The 18,018-nt window shown below is 57.5% G+C and overlaps 1 protein-coding gene across 50 annotated transcripts in view; it reads right to left on the bottom strand.

The window, feature by feature from the left end:
* The window catches only part of CELF4 (CUGBP Elav-like family member 4), a 312,480-nt gene that overhangs the window by 230,328 nt on the left and 64,134 nt on the right, over nt 1–18,018 (bottom strand). For 49 of the 50 annotated variants that reach the window (XM_061400431.1, XM_061400432.1, XM_061400434.1 and 46 more), the window contains exon 2: nt 1,254–1,336. In XM_061400431.1, the coding sequence (XP_061256415.1) occupies nt 1,254–1,336 (83 nt within the window). Of the gene's footprint in view, nt 1–1,253; nt 1,337–1,445; nt 1,825–18,018 lie in introns of those variants that run through there. The other variant, XM_061400464.1, reaches the window with a different exon arrangement.

The following is an 18,018-nucleotide window of genomic DNA, read 5'->3' as shown; positions in this document are numbered from 1 at the left end:
ACTGGGGAACGACCACCGTGCCAGAGCGGGGCTCCACACAAAAACCTGAACGGTGCACGATTTCCATACATTTGCATCCGCGGGTGTGTTATTAAGATGACTCAGCCCCGTGCTTTGCAATCACAAATAACAAACACAGTACAAAGGCTGTCTTAATGGAAGGAAGGCCCTCCCCACCCCTAAACGGGTAAAGAAGGCTCTCTGATGCAAAGGAAGCCAGCCCCCGACCTGGGTTGGGCTTTCTCTCTGTCTACCTGGTTAACCTTTCCCGCTGCGGGGCAGAAATGGAAACGTGTGTTTACATACGGTTTGCTTGGTAAGAATGTAAACACGCATGTGTAAATATTGGTGAGCATACATATAGAACACACGTGCTTCCCTGCAGTGTCCATTGTATAAGCTTAAACAAGGTACATCTTAAAATTCTTTATGCCCACAAACGCTCACATCTTTCCATTTATCTTTAGATACTCGGCGAGCCGTATATCTCCCCCCGCCTCCCGCCCCCGCCCCCATCTCTCTGAACCCACAGGAGAGACCGCGCAGACCCTTGACCCGGTCTACACTTCTTATTTTATGGTGATGAACTAGCCTCGATAATAGCCATGGCTGATATCACACCCAGTTAGGGGGGCCATAAATAATTCTCTTCTCCCCCGCACAGAAGCTATAAACCAGGGCTGAGGCGCGATAGTTTATCAAAGACGAGGGCTGGCTCCTTAAATAAACCGCGGTGATCTCACTCGCGGCGCCGCGCCCGGGCGGGTAGGCGCTCCCTCCCGCCCCGGCCCGGCCCCCACCCCAGGAACCGCAAGTGTCCGACGGAGATCGGCGGGTGTTCGCGCGGCTCCGCCCCCGGCGGCCCCGCCGAGGGGGCCCGGGCACCCTGCGTCCCCACCCCGGGCCGCCAGCGCCGGCAGCGCGCGGAGCCGAAACCCGATCGGCGGCGCCCGGGCGCGCCAGGGGAGAAGCCGCGACCCGGCTTCGCGGCCGCGGCCAAGTTCGTTCCCCCGCCCGGGGTTCCGTCGGGCCTGGACGGCCGGGTGCGCGGGCCGCCAGGTGAGGTCCGGGCTCGGCGCCCATGCGCCCGTTTCGCAGCCCGGCGCCTCGCGGCCGCAGGGGGCCCGGAAAGCGGCGCGCCAGATCCGGGGCGAAGGCCTTCGCTCCCCGCGCCGGCCGCGCCGCCGCCCGGCCTCCCGCAGTCGCCCCCTGTCGGCGCGCCCGTCGCTCGCGCCTCGCCGGGCGCCACTTACCCCGGGCAGAGTCTTCTGCTCGTGCAGCGCGCTCTGGGCCTTCAGCGCTGACTCACGCTCGCAGTAGGTGAGGAAGGCGCAGCCTGGGGAGGGAAGCAAGCGCCGAGAAGGGTCAGTGGGGGCGCCCCCCGGCCGCCCACGCGCCCGCCCGCCCGTCTCCAGCCCCTCCCAGCTCTCCGTCCCTCTCCCCACCTCTCTTCTCTCTCCCATGCGCTCTACTCGAGCTTTCCTGCCTCCCCGTTTTCCCCTGTGTCTGCTTTTCGTCCCTCTCGTTCGCTGCTTTTCTCTTTCGCTCCTTGGGCGAAGTCTCCCCACTCAGCATTCCCCCCTGCCACGCCCCCTCTCCCCGCGGGTCTCTTACGGTCCCCGCGCCCCGGGGTGGGGGGGGGGCCTGCCTGCCTGCGTCTGGGTGCTCTGCTATTTCAGCTCCAGCCCCATACCTCCCAGAAAGTGGCAGCTTCTACCCCGCACCCCCAGCACCTCTGGTCACTCTTGATCATGAACTCCTCCTGTTCTGGCCCCCTTAGGAGGGATGAGGCAGGGACCCTCCAGGCCTTTCAAATCAAGGCTCCATCTGTAAGGAGGACCCCAGGCCAGGTTGTTCCTAACGAAGTGAATGGGGCTGTCCGTGTGTCCGCCACAGTCGGTTGTTGCATCTGCCGTGCTATCTTCACACCCCTCCCGGAGGGCTTGGAGACCAGACCCCCTGTCTCTAATTCCCTGGGGGACTCCAGCAGCGCCCTGCCCTGCCTCAGTCTCCCCTCATGTGAACAGAAGGGGTTGACTGAAGGGTCTGCAAAGTCTTGTTGAGTTTTCCCCTTGCGTGATTCTGACAGCGCCTTACCAGGAAATCTAGATTTTACAGAGCACCGTGCCTTGCTCAAGGGGTGACTTTTTAATGCTGGCCCTTTAGGCCCAGCGACAAGGCAAAGAGAATGCCTGTGGATGGGAGAGTCTTTGGGGAGTTCCTTCAAATTTCTCAGTGTCACGGCTTCTTCCTGTGCCTACAGACGTGGCTGAGGGTGTCTAAGGGCACCTAGGGCCTTAGGAAAGGTCAAAAAGTCAACTTCAGCCAACAGCAGGCTTGAGTTTCATGGGGCACAGTGGCCTCAAACTTTCCAAAGTCGCCCGCGGCCCCAGAGAAGGCACCCTGCAAACTGGCCACCGTCTCTGTTTCACTCTTTTCTTTCTCTCCCATATTTCACTCTCTTCCCCATGATCTGACCTCCCAACCATCTGAGTTCACCACTGTCCCCACCTTTCTTTTGCTCTCACGGTCTTCTCACACTCTCCACATTTTCACATCTCCCAATCCCATCCATCTTTCAAGAATCTGGTCAAGGTTCACCTCCTCCAGGCAGCCACCTTGACTGGTCTGGTCCAGTTTAAGTCAGCCTCCTTTCTTAACTGCCCACAGCTGGCCAGGTGGTCATTCTCATGGCCATTTATCAATTATTTCCTGAGTGTCCTTGTGCCAATTTCTGTGGCATGTCCAGCAGCCCAGGCCCTCTTGTAGGAGGCTTGTAGGAGCCTTAACGCTGGGCATAAAGTGTTCCCAGCGTCCTCTGCAGTTCCTGACTTCTCCATCATCCAGTAAAAACCTCCCTTCCCAGGTGGTGCTAGTGGTAAAGAACCTGCCTGCCAATGCAGGAGATGCAATAAACGTGGGTTCGACCCCTGGGTCAGGAAGATCCTCTGGAGAAGGAAATGACAACCTACTCCAGTATTCTTGCCTGGGAAATCCCATGGACAGAGGAGCCTGGTAGGCTACAGTCCATGGACTCGCAAAGAGTTGGACACAACTGAAGTGACTTCACACATGGGTATCCTCCTCTTCCATTCCAAAAACTCGTCCTGCCTCTTAGCTTCAGAGAAGAGATGGAAGGAACTGTATGTGAGAGGGAGACACAGAGATGGGGAGAAGGAAGCAGGGAGACAGAGCTCTGCACTCCCAGGGGCTCTCCGCCTTCCCATCCTCCTCCTCCTGTCTGTCCGGAGCTGGGAGGAGCTGTGAGTACCACGGAGCCTCTGTCCACTGCATCTCATCCCTCCCCAGCCAGACTCTGGATCACCCCTCCTCCCTGCTCCCCGTTCCTCCTTCCCCAGTCGGCAGACGGTTATAGATGGAGACACTTGGGGACTGAAATGAATAGCGGTCAGAGGCCCCCGTGACGTCGGCCCTCGTGCTGTTGCCTGCCTCTCCCGGGGCCTCTTTCCTCTTGTCCCCTCGCCGGCCTTGTCCTCCGCCCGTGCCTGCCTGCAGCCGGGAGGCGGCCGCTGTCTTGCTGCAAGCCGGCAAGCCAGCTCAGGACAAGGTCAGGGGCAGGTTTGGAGGAGGAGGGAGGCAGGAGAGGAAAGGGAGGAGGGGGAAGGAGAGGAAATGGCCACATTGTCTCTGTGGCCCAGGATAACAAGGAAAGGCTTCCAGAAAGAAAAAAGAAAGAAAGAAAAAAAGAATCTGTTGCTTTTGTCCAGCTTCCAGGAATTTTTGCACAGTTTTTTTTTTTTTTTTTTTTTTTTTAGAGAGAAAGCTCACTGCTCTGTTGTGAAGCAGAATCTGTGAGGGACCCTCAAGGCCCTGCGTGACCTCCCCTGTAGTCTCCATCTCCTGACTTCACCTTCTCCCCTTTCTCACCTGCTTACTTGCCCATCTTTCTCCTGCCTCTCCGCCCTCCCAGGTGCACTGTGCCCCCGGACCTTTGCACCAGTGGTTACCTCTGCCCAGAAGGAGCCCATCTGCTGTCTGTATGGTCGTCTCCTTCCTTCCCTTCGGGTTTCCCTCACATGTGACCTCTTCAAGGATGTCTCTCCTGACAGCCTCACTGAATGCAGCACCCCTCACCCCCCAGGACACATACCTGCTCTCTGACCCCTCGTCCTGTTGGCGCTTCTCTTTGGCAGCCCTCACCCCGAAATATTGTTTGTTTGCTCCTTGATTAGTGTCTCCCCGGCTCAGATGAGGTCAGGACTTGACTTTGTTCTGTCCTGCTTGGTTCTCAGTTCTCAGAAAGGGGCCAGGAACTCAGCGCACGTCTGTTGAGAGCATTGAATCCTGAATACCTCGGCTACTTTGGGGGTGCTAGAGGGTGGGGGGACTTGGGAGTGGTGCAGGGAGCTGATCAAGGCCCTGAAGACCTAGAGCCACAATGGACTTCCATAACAGGTGGGGACAGAGGTTGCACATGAGAGCTGATGGGTGGCCCGGGCAGGAAGACTTTTGTTCCCAAGGCTTCCTTGAGCCCATCTGCTTGACAGTGTGTTTACCATCATGGTCCTGCTCTCATCCCCAGCAGATCATCCCCTGACAAGGCTGATGCGCACAGATGGAAGCTGTGCCTGGCCAGGGCTCACTTACTGGTTCCTCTCTCTTGAGTCTCAGTTGTCTTATCTCTAACTCCCTTCAGAGGCTGGTGGAGAGAACTACTAAACAACAAGCGAGCGTTAACAAACTCTGCAGAGCTCTCTGATCGCAGAGTGCGGTGTCAACACAGTCACTCTGGCAGATGGGAGCAGGGACTCAGAGAGGCAGAGTCCCTCCTGGTCCTCTGCACCTCCGTGAGGACGGATTGGTCTTACATGGGGGCCAACTGGTGGCCACCCACCCGGCCTGCTCAAACCGTCTCTTCGGCCAGCCAGCTGCCATGTCTGATTGTCACCTCTTGGGAGAACCATCTCACTACAGCTCTATAAAAAACTCAGAGACGGACATGCAGGTATTAATTGCTGGCTCCAGGTGCTTGAAGGGACCACGTCGGCTCGCTTGCTGGGGGCAGAACCCCAGGAGCGGCCGCTTGGTGGAGATGGGGCTTCAGGAGGGGAGTCTGCCTTCACAGGATACTGCAGAGTGTAGTGGGCCTGGGTAGGGGTCGAGGTGGGGGCCCACGGTGGCCAGGGGAGAGAGGGGTCCCAAGCCATCCCCCTGGACATTTGCTGAACTGTGACTTCCTGTCCTCATCACCACTTCTCCCAGAAAACTGAGGAGGGGACTCCAAGCTGTGAGGGGAGTCTGGGAGTCCCAGACTCACCTCCTGTAAGAAGCCGAGGTATCCCCAGAGACATGCCTTGTGAGGCCCCTTGGGAACGCTCAGTCTAGTTGGGAAATGGGGTTCTTTCAGGGAAACAGCCTCATTCTGATCCAAGACTGGTGGGTGGAGGGGAGAGTGAGGCTGGTACCAGGCTCTGCACCTCAAGGCTGAGAAGGTCTGACGATGGAGAGCCCCTCCTGGGGATGGGGCTGATGACACAGATATCTCTCCTTGCCTTCAGGCCCAACACTTCCCTTCCCAAGCCTGACCCGGCCTGTATCCTTGTGTTCACAGCAAAGGGAACATGGATCCCCTGTGGTTGTTTGGAGAAACAATAAAATTGAAAACCATCTAAAGATGTCTCAGTGCCATAATGCTTTTATGTTTAAACTGTGGAATACCCTACAACAGTCAATAAGACGAAATGGTTCTAAACGTCCAATGTGGAAAGGCGCGTTGTCAGTTGGGAGAAGCAAGTTGCACAGTAGCGGACGCCACGTGTGTATATCAGAGACATCTCAGAGACTCCCACACGCACCCAAATCTGTGCCTACGCCACAGCACAAGGGCTGTGAGGACTCCCGCCAAGCTGAAAACAGGGACGAAGCGGGTAGCGGGGTGTCTCTCATGACTTCAACATTTTTTGTTTTGTTTGACACATTTAGACCCAGAATGTATTCATAATGTCACTTATATAATTAACTTTAAAGAAAAGAAACTTTGCTGAAAGAGGAAGATGGAGTGCAAAGGAGGTGGGTAGAAATGGGTGAGCCAGACAGGATGCAGGACCTGTTCCGAGGAGATGGACAAAGTCCTCTGGACGTTAGCCTCCTGGCAGGTTCTTCACGAGGGACATTATTTTGGTGGGTCCTGCAATGGCCCTGGGTCAAAGCCTCCTCTCAGCTCTGGGACTCGAAGCGGATTCTCTCCGCCCAGCAAGCTGTATGTGGTATTCGTTTGGGTCCTGTGGCCCCCGAGTCTCAGAAGGTATCTGGGTTGGGGTGAGAATAGACTCCATGCTAGAATGGAGAGGCCTCCCTCTCCCCATACCTGTCCCACTCTCCAGTTTATCTGAGACCCAACCGGATGTGTGGCGCTGATGGCGGGACCTGAGGTGAAAAGTTGCGGGAGTGACTGGGAACATCTGGGTGAGGTCTGACCTCCTCACCCCTCAGCCCCCGTCTTCTCCATCCCCCGGTCTTCTCCATCCCTCGGCCTGCGATGTTTGTCCCAGCTCCAGCTCATCACCTGAGTCTCCCACCCTTCAGGATCGGCACTTTCTAGCCACCGCCTCCTGAACATGGGAGTGAGTGGAACAGAACTGCAGCCTAGCGGGGCGGGAGCAGCCTTGGGAATTCATCAGGGTGGGCGTGGGAGCAGGCAAATGTCACACTTGCAGAAAAGTCACGCCCAGCCCAGCGCTGCCACCCGCTGCTGATTGCCTGGCCTCCCTGCACGAGGAGGACCCGGCCGGCCCCCCTGAGACCTGCCTCTCCTCTGCTGCTCCCGGTTCTACCCCGTGCGCTGGACAAGGGTCCAACCTTCACATTTCCTCATGCGGCCTTCTGACCTTTTCCCTCTCGCCATCCTTATTTGCTCGTCCTTCTGTCTAGCAGCTTTATGTCCCCTGTCTTTGAAGAGACTGTCAACTCCGTGATGGGTGGAGACAGCCTCTTCTACAGGAAGGCTGAGCCTCTAGCCCGAAGGAACTGAGAAGGGTGGGGGAACACGACAGAGGGTTTGGGGCTCTGCAGAAGAGCCGGAAGCGCTGAGGGCGGCGGAGGAGAAGGGTGTGGCCCCCGGGGAGGAGTGGGCGTCGGCGGCTCAGGAGGGTGGCAGACGCCTGGCTCCAGTGGGGCAGCCGGCGCTGATTCCTGAGAAGCTGGGAGGGGTTGGTGAGGGGCGGGGGTGGGCGTGGGGCGGGGGGGGCCCTCTCCCACGTGAGGGAGAAACACAGCGCCGCAGAATTAATTGCACGGAGATGGCAGTCATTTACAAAGCCCCCGTGTGCGGGGATAAAAGGCCTTGTCATTGTGAAGTGAAGGAAGTACAATTTCCTGCCCAACTCCGAACAGGGCTGAAGCCTGCCTGGGGTGTAATCACTGCGGAAGGGCACACTCCCGAGGCGCACCTCCTCCCACCCCAGCCGGGCCTTGGCTTCCTACTAATTGAATTACAGAATTAGCCAGAGGAAGGTGGCCCTGGAATAGGAAGATCTGGACTTTAATAAAACATCAGATCCTCAGGCCCTGCACGTGGCTGGCCTGGAGGAAGCGATGGGAAGCAGGCTGTGGGAGGGGCCAGGGACCGGGAAGGGAGCCCGAAGCCCGCACACCAACCAGGCAGACCCAAGGGTCAAGGAGGGGCTCCCTGTTCGTAGTGATTTTTCTCTGCCCGGAATCTCCACGCATCCGCCTGCCGTGGTGTCTGAAACCCCACCCTCAGAGCATCCTTCCTTGATGATTCTCCTCCCAGCGTTCACAAAACAGACGTGCCCCCCACCCCACTCAGAGAAATCGAGGCAGACTGTCTGGGGGTGGATAGAGCGAGGCGGGAGAGGGGATGTCTTCCAGCTTCCCTGGAAAGAGGGTTACTGGCGTTCTGGGAGCAGGTCTGTCCCTCCATCCAGTCCCTGCCCCCGCTGCTCTAGGTGGGCAAGAACTGCCTCCCGGGTAACTCCTGGGTCAGATGCCCCCTTCCTGCGTGTGGACAGACACCTGCAGGGCCAGTCGTCACATACACACTCTGCCCCTGGAAATGTGCCCCCAGCTCTGGGCTTCCCCTGGTCTGCACCTTCTTCAAGACCCACCGCTTGTGTCCTGAGAGCCTACCTCCGCCTCCTGGTCTCACCTTCTGTGGATTCCTCTGTGGCTGCATCCTTGACCACTGCTCATGGCTTGCCCCAAGGGTGAGCCTCATCTGCCCCTCTAATCTGTGGGCGCCTTGAGAGTCTGTGAGCTCCTGGTAACAGGCAGAGAAAGAAACCACGGGGCCAGCCCTGCCACGGTCTCTGCCTCTATTTTCCAGTGCCCAGCCACGGGCTGGCTCCTTCTGTCATCTCCCCAGGACCTGGCCTATCCATTCCAGTTTCCTCAAGTCATTCCATCTGGACCTTGCTCCCTCCCTCCCCCTTCCCCTGGGGAGTTCTGATGTTATCTTCTCTCCATAAGAGAGGGATGATGATTGTCCACCCACATCATGACTCTCTTGCTTTTCCACCTCCATCAGGGGAAACCTGAGCCTTAGAACCGCACCCTTACCCCTGCTGCCTCCTCCATGCCTCCCTCCTTTGGAGCTCACTTGTCCTTCTAGGAGTGACTAAGCCTCCCCTTCTCCAGGAAGCCTTCCTTGACTACACCAACACCTCTTAAAGCCCTTAGCAGTGGCCCCTCTCATTTGGCAGTTAGAAGACACATCTTTGTCTCTCTCACATTTTGTGTGTCTGTCCATGGGGAAATAGTGTGCTCTGCTGCTGCTGCTAAGTCGCTTCAGTCGTGTCTGACTCTCTGCGACCCAGAGACGGCAGCCCATGAGGCTCCCCCGTCCCTGGGATTCTCCAGGCAAGAACACTGGAGTGGGTTGCCATTTCCTTCTCCGATGCATGAAAGTGAAAAGTGAAAGTGAAGTTGCTCAGTCATGTCCGACTCCCAGCGACCCCATGGACTGCAGCCAACCAGGCTCCTCCATCCATGGGATTTGCCAGGCAAGAGTACTGGAGTGGGGTGCCATTGCCTTCTCCAATAGTGTGCTCTAGGAGCTGCCAACTCCAGGGTCCCCTTCTCCCTGCAGTGACAGACGTCACTGAATGCAGTGGTTACTAAACCTCACTGTGAGCCTGGCTGGGTGAGAATGGGGAGATGGCTGACTGCGGGAGAAACTGTGTGGAATGGGTCTTAGATGGGACTCCCCCCGCCAGCTTGGACACCCCCAGAAATGGCAGGAGCCATCCATCTTCCTCTGAGGAGACCTGGGGGGTGGGGACGATGGGGCGCCCGGCAGGCAGGGGAGGTGGATGGTGCCCTCATCCAGTGAGTCAAGAGTAGCCTGCTCCCTTCTGCAGGGCCCTCCAGCACTGAAAACCCACCCTCGGCCCACAACCTGCTTCCGGGCTCAGCACTGCCCTCCTGCGTCAACTCTCTTTTTACACCAGAGACTGCAGAGGAGTTTGAACTCAGAAGAGTTCCAAGTTCAAGCGTTTCTCCGAGCTAAGCGGGTGGTATGATGTAAGGGACTGGGCCTGGCTCCCCATGCCTGTCTCAGCCCTTTTGCCCTCTGAGGCCGCAAGGCGCATGTGAGCACAGGGCGGTGGGACCTTCCCTGACCTAGACTGGGGAGCCCCAGGGGATGGGACCAGCCCTCTCTCACTTCCTGGGGGCACTGGGCCAGGCCCAGTGAGTTCAGACCCAAGGACCTAACTGGCTGTGGACCTTGGAGGATGAAGGCCCAGCGGGCAGGCCTTTGCCAAGTGCCTGTCCCTGCCAGTGACCCTTGTTTACGCTCTCAGCGCCGGAGAATTACATGTCTGGTGTCTGCGGCAACATCTTTACGGCACTGTGAAAAAGGACAAGGAGTGGACACGATGTACTGATGGCCTCTCCCCTTTCTCAGCAAAGAGTTCTCGGTCTGTGCCTGGAGCTGATGGGCCCGCGAGGCTCAGGGGTTGGGGACTGGCCCAGGGAAGATATCCGTCAGCCTTTCTAAGGCCCAGCCCTCGAGTCAAGTCCAACCTGCTTCATGACACGTGCACTGGGTTTTGCTCCCGCAGTTGAAGGGCTGCCCCTGTGCCCCTGCTCTGGGCCAGCAATGCCTGGTGGGCCCAGGACACACCAATTTCCCCTTTGGTCTTGCAAGGAGTTTTAACTCTCTGCCATGCTGTCATGCCCGTGAATGCGTGCTTCTTACACCTCAGAGTAGTCCGGGGTTTTATCAGCGTCTGACAAGTGGGGAGAGCCTGGGTGACCCCTCCGCTGATGGGACAGGACCTGGTTTGAAGCTCAGATCCTGCCTCTCCCTCCTGAGCCCCTGGGCAGGGTGTCAGGAAGTGTGAATGGGGTCCCTGGGGGCCCTGATGTAAGATGTCCTCCTCTCCGTGGCCGGGATTTGGGATAAGGGGCTCAGGGATAATGTCTTTCTCTTCCTCTAAGGACCCAGGGGGAGATAGCTGCGGTCTCTGGGGGCTCCCTGGCCTGCCGACCCCTGACCTCCCTCTACCCACCGGGTGCCGTCTCCAATGTCAGAGTTAGGTGGTGGGCGCCTCCACAGACAGCTCTATCTGAGCATCAAGGCTGGATCTGAGATGCACGTGGGGTATCTGTTCCTCCCCCAAACACCAAGATAACAGCTAGAGCTGAGAAACTGAACTCTGCCCGCTTCTAATGAACCTGGCTTAGATCTTCCTGCTTTTGAATTTTCTCAGTTCAGGGTGCCCCTGCTGAGAAGCCTGGTGGGACCTGTGGGAAGCGACTACTGCTCTCTGAGCCCCATGTGGCAGGGACCTCATTGCTGTGACCCCACCAGTTGCTAAGCCGTGCAGAGGAGGGCCCTTGTGAAAGCGAGTCCGTCTGAGTGACCTGAGAGGCAGACCTGGCCTCCCCCTCGTCCTCTGCCTGCCCCTCTCCGTGCCTGCCTGCCTTTGGGCGCCTCTCCCTCCTCGCCTGTTTGGCCGGAAACGCAGAGCCTTGCTGGCTGACTTCCGCCATGCTGCTGACCTACCGGACTCCCCAGGGTGCGGGGATGACACTGTGCTGGAACTGAGCCCCCAGCGTCCCCAGTATTTTCTCGACATGTGCAGGTTCTATGCCCACAGAGGAGCCAGGTGAATGCCTTTTGAGCTGCATAGAACTCCCCTTGTTGGAGCTTTACCTGGTTTTCGGATAGGAAAAATGGCACGGTGTGTGGGGGGTCACTCCCCCCATAGGATCCCTTTCCCCATGCAGAGGAATCCCTCCTTGGCGTGACCCCAAAGCCCTGGGCCCCCAGCCCAGAGCTGCCCCCAGCCCACCCACAGACAGCTCTTTACCCCATGGTGTCCTGTGGGACAGGGTCAACCTCTCCGACTCCTTTCTCCCCCGAAGGAAGGCCGTCAGATTCAACAGGCAGGGGGCTGACGAGCCCCTTGGTCCCTTCGTGGGTCACCCTGACCACGCTCCCCACAGCGGGTGTCCGTGTCACCCCTGGGCCTTTATTCCTGCTCCTCCCCGCACCTCCGGGCTGCCTTCCCTGCTCCTGGGTCCTCTTCCAGGACCATCGGAACCCTCCACAGCCTCCCCTCAATGGGCCCTTTCACGTCCAAGTGTCTGAAGCATGAAAGCAAGAGTGAGGTTGAACAGCTTTCCTCTGTTCTCATCTGGGGGAACTCTGTCTCCCCAGCTAGACTGCGGCTCCTGAGGCTGTGTCTCTCCCAGTGTACCTGTGACAAGCCCTGGGATGCAGGCCTCACCAGAGCAGCTGAACTGTTCAGAATCGGGGGGAGGGCGTGCCACCCCGCTTTGATAGCAAGTGGGCACCCAGGATCCACTGGTGAGGTGAATTAATCTCACCTCTCCACTCCGGCTCCTTCCTAACAGGCCCTAATTCACTTAAAGAACAACAAAAAAAATAGAAGCACACCAACCAAGAAATTCCGACCTCAGCATCCAAGACAGGCTATTTTGAAAAGACCAATAGCCAGGAGTCCTATATTAACAGGATCAATGTTTGGAAAATGTGATTTTCTTTTTAAAAGCAGAAAAACAATCTCACCCAGTGCAGGCAGGCCATGGTCCAGCTCTCGGTGGAGGATGCTATTCCCTCATGATCCCGGTCACTTAAGCCACTCTTCTGGCTGGGCTTTGGGCCTCACCCAACATCAGTAAGATAGGCTCAGTCACAGGCATTTAGCAATATTTAACCTGAGGGCTGTGGCCAGGAAGTAGTCAGCAAATGTGACTGGGATGCTGGCTTCAGTGTGTGAGCATCAAGGCTGGGATGACCCCCACCCCACACGCCCACAGAATCCACCGAGAAAGAAGATTGAACTAACTAATCGGTTCACTGGTACTCAAGACTCAACAAACCCTGTGACTGGGATCGGGGTACTATCCTCTGTGGATGGAGCAAAAGTTGCTTCATACCTCATTCATTCATTCCGTCCACGACCATTTACGGATAGACTGTCATTTGCCAAATGATGAAAGACATACCCCCTTCCCTTTTTTTCTCCTTTCTTTTCCTTTCCTCCCTCCCTCCCTCCCTTCCCTGTCTCTCTCTTTCTTTCCTGCTTTAAAGGAGATGCCAGATAATCGCACTTGCAAGGCCAGGTGGCATGCCTGCAGTAAGAATACCCACTCGACCAAGGTTGGTGTAGGGCTTAGCAGTGGCACAAATGATAACAGCAAACGCTTGGTGATTTGGGGTTGTACGTTGGGCATTGTTCTGAGTGCTTTACACGTACTGTCTCATTTAATACAGTGACCATATAATGGAGTACAATTCTCCCCATCTTACAGATGAGGCACCCAAAGATGAAAGACTTGCCCAAGGTCTTGTGGCCAGGTCCGTGGTGGAGCTGGGCTGTGAGCTGGGCAGGCTACCTGTTGTGTCTGTGACCTTAGCCATGGGCTCTGACCCTCGTGGAGGGGGACACTGCAAGGCCTCCTGCATCTTGAACCCAGAGGGACCTCCAGGAAAGGCTGTGCTAGGAAAGAGCTCTGTGTGGTGGTACTAGCGGTAAAGAACCCGCCTGCAAATGCAGGGGACATAAGAGACATGAGTTCGAATCCCTGGGTCAGGAAGTTCCCCTGGAGGAGGAAATGTCAACCCACTCCAGTATGCTTCCCTGGAGAATCCCGTGGAGAGAGGAGCCTGGAGGGCCACAGTCCATGGGGTCACGCAGAGTCGGACACGACTGAAGTGACTTAGCACACATGTGCAAGGGCGAAGATGTGTGGGCAGAGGTGTGGGTTTGGGGCCTCTGGAGTTGTTTAGAAGACTGGAGGGTAGGGCTTTTAGAGCCTCTCAGGGTAAGGCCCCTTCAGAACTCCTCCGGACACCTTCCCAGCACCTCTCCTTGGCTTTCTCCCTTGTCCATTCTTCCTTTCCTTTCCTCTTCTCTTTTCTTTTCCCTTCCTTCCTTCCGTTCCCTGCTTCTTTCTCCCCACCCCCACCTCCAGCATCCACCCTCCCTCCCTCCTTCCTTCCTTTCTTTTCTGGCCTCACGACTGGGACACCTTATTCTCTCCTGTCCATCTATTCAATTCCCACCCTGACTCCTCCAGGATATGCCATTTTTTTCCATCTCAAAACAGCGGTCACATCTGACCCCCGGGTTTGCCTCTGGGAAAACCATTTAACCCCTGTGGCCTGACGGCCTCCGTCAGCAGGATGTCTGAATCCTGGGAGAGGGCTGAGGATTTGGTTCCAACAGTAGCCTCTGTCTTGTTCTAGAAGCCCCCTGGGATCGGGCAGTTCGTGTAGCCCCCCTGGGCCTCAGGTTCCCTCCCCGGGAAGTGGGGACGACGACGCTTATCTGCCGGGGTCGTGGGTGTCCAGCAGAGTGCCTGGCATACAATTAATGGGGAGGGTTACTATTGCTGCCATTTTCAGTAGCAGCAGTTGTGATGTGATGCTAAAGATTCCCCACGGTGTGAAAAATAGCTCTGGCATTTATACTGTCTGCTGCTGTCTGCTGGCTTTGCGTGGGACCTGCGCGTCCCCCGCGTCGACACTCACGGGGACTGGGGACCCCGTGTGTGCTTCCGGCCCTGGCATAGGCCGGCTCGCCAGGGGCAGGGTGAGTGATGGCTGGCATTGACAGTCTGGGATGTGAGTGTGTTTTGTTTACCTCATGGATCTAATATGCTAATGACAGGGAGGCAGTAATGAGCTGGCAGGGACCTGGGTGACAAAGAGCTGGCTTCATGCTTCCCCAAAGAGGCACCTCTGTGTCAATTGTTTCTTTTGTGAGAGGAATTGTTAAGACCCGGGAATGTGGGCTGTTGAGAGTTGGGGAGAAGAAGTCGGGGGTGGGGGGGGTGTCTCACTCAGAAGTGGTGCAAGACCCGGCAGCTGGGGAGGGGTGGGCACCCCCACTCCCAAGGGTGGGCATGGACTCTTCCACCCTGGTGGGGAGAGGATGGTTGTGGGGCACTCTCATTTGTGTTGCTCACTGAGTTCTCTGAGGGCCCTGTGAGCTCTCCGATGGCAGGGCGGACCTGCCCACCACGGACCCTGGTAAGCTCTGCTCCCGGCAGGTGCGGTGGCAGGAAGCACCAAGTGCCCTGGTTTCATATTAGCATGCCAACCAAAGACAATCTTGCCAGAGGTGAACCCCAGCCTCCAGCAAGTCACCAGCTCTCTCTGGACCTCAGTCTGCTTTTCTGTGAAATGGGTCTGATATCCCTGCCCACGAGCCGTGTCCCCAGCATCAGCACAGTCCCGGCACAAAGCAGGTTCTGGCGCATATGATGGATTTGTCAGTAAGTGAATGGGTCCATCCTAAAGGAAATCAGTCCTGAATCTAGTCCATCCTAAAGGAAATCAGTCCTGAATATTCACTGGAAGGACTGATGTTGAAGCTGAAACTCCAATACTTTGGCCACTTGATGCAAAGAGCTGACTCATTGGAAAAGACCCTGATGCTGGGAAAGATTGAAGAGAGGAGGAGAAGGGGGCGACAGAGGATGAGATAGTTGGATGGCATCACCAACTCAATGGACATGAGTTTGAGTAAACTCAAGGAGTTGGTGATGGACAGGGAGGCCTGGCGTGCTGCAGTCCATGGGGTTGCAAAGAGTCGAACACGACTGAGTGACTGAACTGAACTGAACTGAATGGGGGAGGTGAGAGAGCGGGCAGTATACCTTGTTGTTTTACAGGAGAGGAAAGGGACACGTCTGGAGGTCAAAGTGAGGCATCCCAAGAGCACACAGCTGGTCGGTGAGGGAAACAGCTCAGGCCCACTACCCGGCCTCCTGGAGGGCAAGCCTGTGAGAGGGCTGCCCTGGAGGGGTGAGCAGGCCGAGTCTGGGTGCTGGGAGTGAAAAGTCCCAGAGAGAACGTGCAGGGAGCAGACTGTCCGCAGACACAGGAGTGCTGCACGTGGAAGGGAGCAGGGAGAGCAGACTCATGTGAGCAGGTGGGGGCCGAGTTCATGCAGCACCTGGCCCCCACCTGGGAGACTGGGGGGCGGCCGACTGGGCCGGGGGAAGGGGAGTAGCGGGCCTGACCCGCTCCTGTGTCCTAGGGGCGTGCATGGTTCTATCTTCTGTTCTCACTGCCCTCAGGAGGGCCTGGGCGTGGGAGGACCCCGGGCCCGTGCTCGGTGAGCCGTGCCAGGTGGGACCAGCCTGAGGCCTGACCTGATCACCTCCATCACGGGGCTGACTCAGCAGCTGCTGTGCCTCAGTCTTTGCACCCTCCAGCTTCCCCGTTCTCTTGGCTTCCTAGAAATGTCCTTTAGACCTTTGCTTTGTCTTGGCAGAGCTGATCGAACCCCATAGTCAGGAAGGCCAGCTTGGGGAGCTGAGGCCCAGAAGGAGAGTTGGAGCCTTGGGGTGGTTAAAGGAATGGCTGCTGGGCTGCTCACTCCCTACCACCCAACCCCCGGCAGCTGTGGCCCCATCTGCCACTGAGCAGGGGACCCTGCCCCTGCGTTACACACCCGGTGAGGGGTGGACACCAGTTTTGCATCAGAATGCTGACCAGCAACCTCTGGATAGGTAAACCCCAGCCTCCAGCAAGTCACCAGCTCTCTCTGGACCTCAGTCTTCTTTGCTGTGAAATGGGTCTGATATCCCTGCTCCCAATGGGCGCTGCCTGTTTTCATCTGCGGGTCTGTAGATAGCGGTGGAGATGCACGCTGGGGAATTGGTCCCCAGTAGTGCCAGACATGTGGCCCAGAGGTCAGGCTGGGTGAGAGCAGTTGGTCCAGGACTGGGGTGAACAGAGAGGCAGGGATGCAGATGGAGACCCCGGGTGCAAAGGCCCCATAGGGCGAAGTGCGGAAGAATCCGGTGGGCCCTGCAACTTGGATCAGAGACCAGACAAGGGCACCAGCCTACTGGGGACCCTGGCTTCCCTGCCTGTAGATCCCGGAGGAGCTGCAGATCCCTACTGACAAACTTCCCGGTAATGAAGTTAGGAGGCCGACTGCAGAGTTCTGGGTGTTAATCCTGCTGCACCCTGTGCCTCCACCACCCTGAAGGTCCAGGTGAGCATGGTTGAGTCCCCAGGTCCTAGCAGGCCTCTGGCCCTCAATTTTTTCCCCTAAGTGTCCACGGGCACCACCTGCTCTTTGCCCAGGCTGGCCTTGGGAGGGAGGCGAGGACAGCAGAGGAAGACGGGATGCCAGACAGACCCAGAGACAACACCCACCTTGGGACAGAGGAACGCAGAGGAAGCCGAGAAAGGTGGCATGCCACCCAGTGACCGAGGGACCGCCGCGGACAGCATGGGGGAAAAGGGGGCCCTCCTGGAGGCAGGTGTGCCCCCTTGGGCCTTGACGGAGGGGTGAGGCAGGAGGGGCATGCCATCCCTAGTGCCAGGAGTGAGCTTGCTCTGAGTGGGGCCCGCGGGGCAGCGGGCACTGGAAGTGAGGTGGTACCCCGTGTCAGGCCACATGGGGGTAGCCCAGCCTTGCTCTCTCCTCCCTTCCCCTTCTTTCCTTCCATTCATCGCCAGGTGTCTCCCCGCCAAGCTGGGGTAGGAAGCGGGGTAGACGCATGGGGCCTCAACTCTGCACACACCCCACCCCCTGCCCCGTTTACAGGGACGAAGGCCACCTCTGCCTCCCACGGCCAGTTCCCCCTTGAACCGCCAGCCACGGAGCTGGCTGTTTTTGTCCGCAGGTCTATATATAGCGATGGAGATGCACACTCTGGAATTGGATTTGATGTAGCCCTCTGGACTCGAGCTAACTTTTGGGGAGTAGTTTTCTTGGGAGCCTGCCAGTCCAATTCCTCCCTCATGAACACTAATTACTGCACAGACCTTCTCCATGAAATCGGCGCTGAAGCCATTTCCATCTAGGCGGCTCTCCAAGACGAAATTTTTCTGCTGGGAACCGACAGCCGCAAATAAACCTACCATCGACTTAGCAACGGAGAGCAGGAGCGGGTGGGAGGCGGGGAGTGAGGAGGGACACGGGGAGAGCGGGAGGCGGGGAGGACTCCGAGGAGAGGGCTCGGCGTCTTTTCTTCCTTCTGTTCTTTATTTTGCAGAAAGGGTGTAGTCAGCGCTCAGGAAAGGTGGGACAGGGAGTCTTTGGGAGACAGCGCGGTGGCCTGGGAGGAGGGGCTCTTGGCTGTCTGAGCCTGGCCAGGGCCCTCCGTCCACTGCTGGGCACTGCGGTGAGAGAGTCCCCCTGCCCAGCCTCTCCAGCGTTTATTCCTGCCTTCCCCACCCTAGCCTCCCTGGTATCCTGCAGGTCTGGCCCTTCCCTAGCATCCTCAGTCTCACTTCACTAAGGACGGCTGCCTGATGAGTTCTACCCATGACCCAGGGCCTGGGTACCATCCTGTCTCTGTCAGGCTGGGCCTCCTTGACCCCGCTAGACAGCACCAGTCCCTCCATTCTGAACTTCAGGGGTTGTGCCAGCACCCAGCAGTGGGGTCTGTTCTGTTCTCTGCCCGCCTTGAAGTCCGCACATCGACTGTCAAGGAAGGGGTGGGCACTAAAGTTGGGGGAGGGGAGCTTACAAGGCCAGGTCCTGCCAGGTGCTTCACCACACCCCTGAGATTAAATGCCTTCTTGATTTTTTTTCC

The sequence above is a fragment of the Bos javanicus genome, chromosome 24 (genome assembly GCF_032452875.1).
Source record: "Bos javanicus breed banteng chromosome 24, ARS-OSU_banteng_1.0, whole genome shotgun sequence".
In the NCBI taxonomy this organism is placed as follows: Eukaryota; Metazoa; Chordata; class Mammalia; order Artiodactyla; family Bovidae; genus Bos; species Bos javanicus.
Note: the sequence above shows the minus strand (reverse complement) of the source record. Positions and strands in the feature narration are given on the sequence as shown.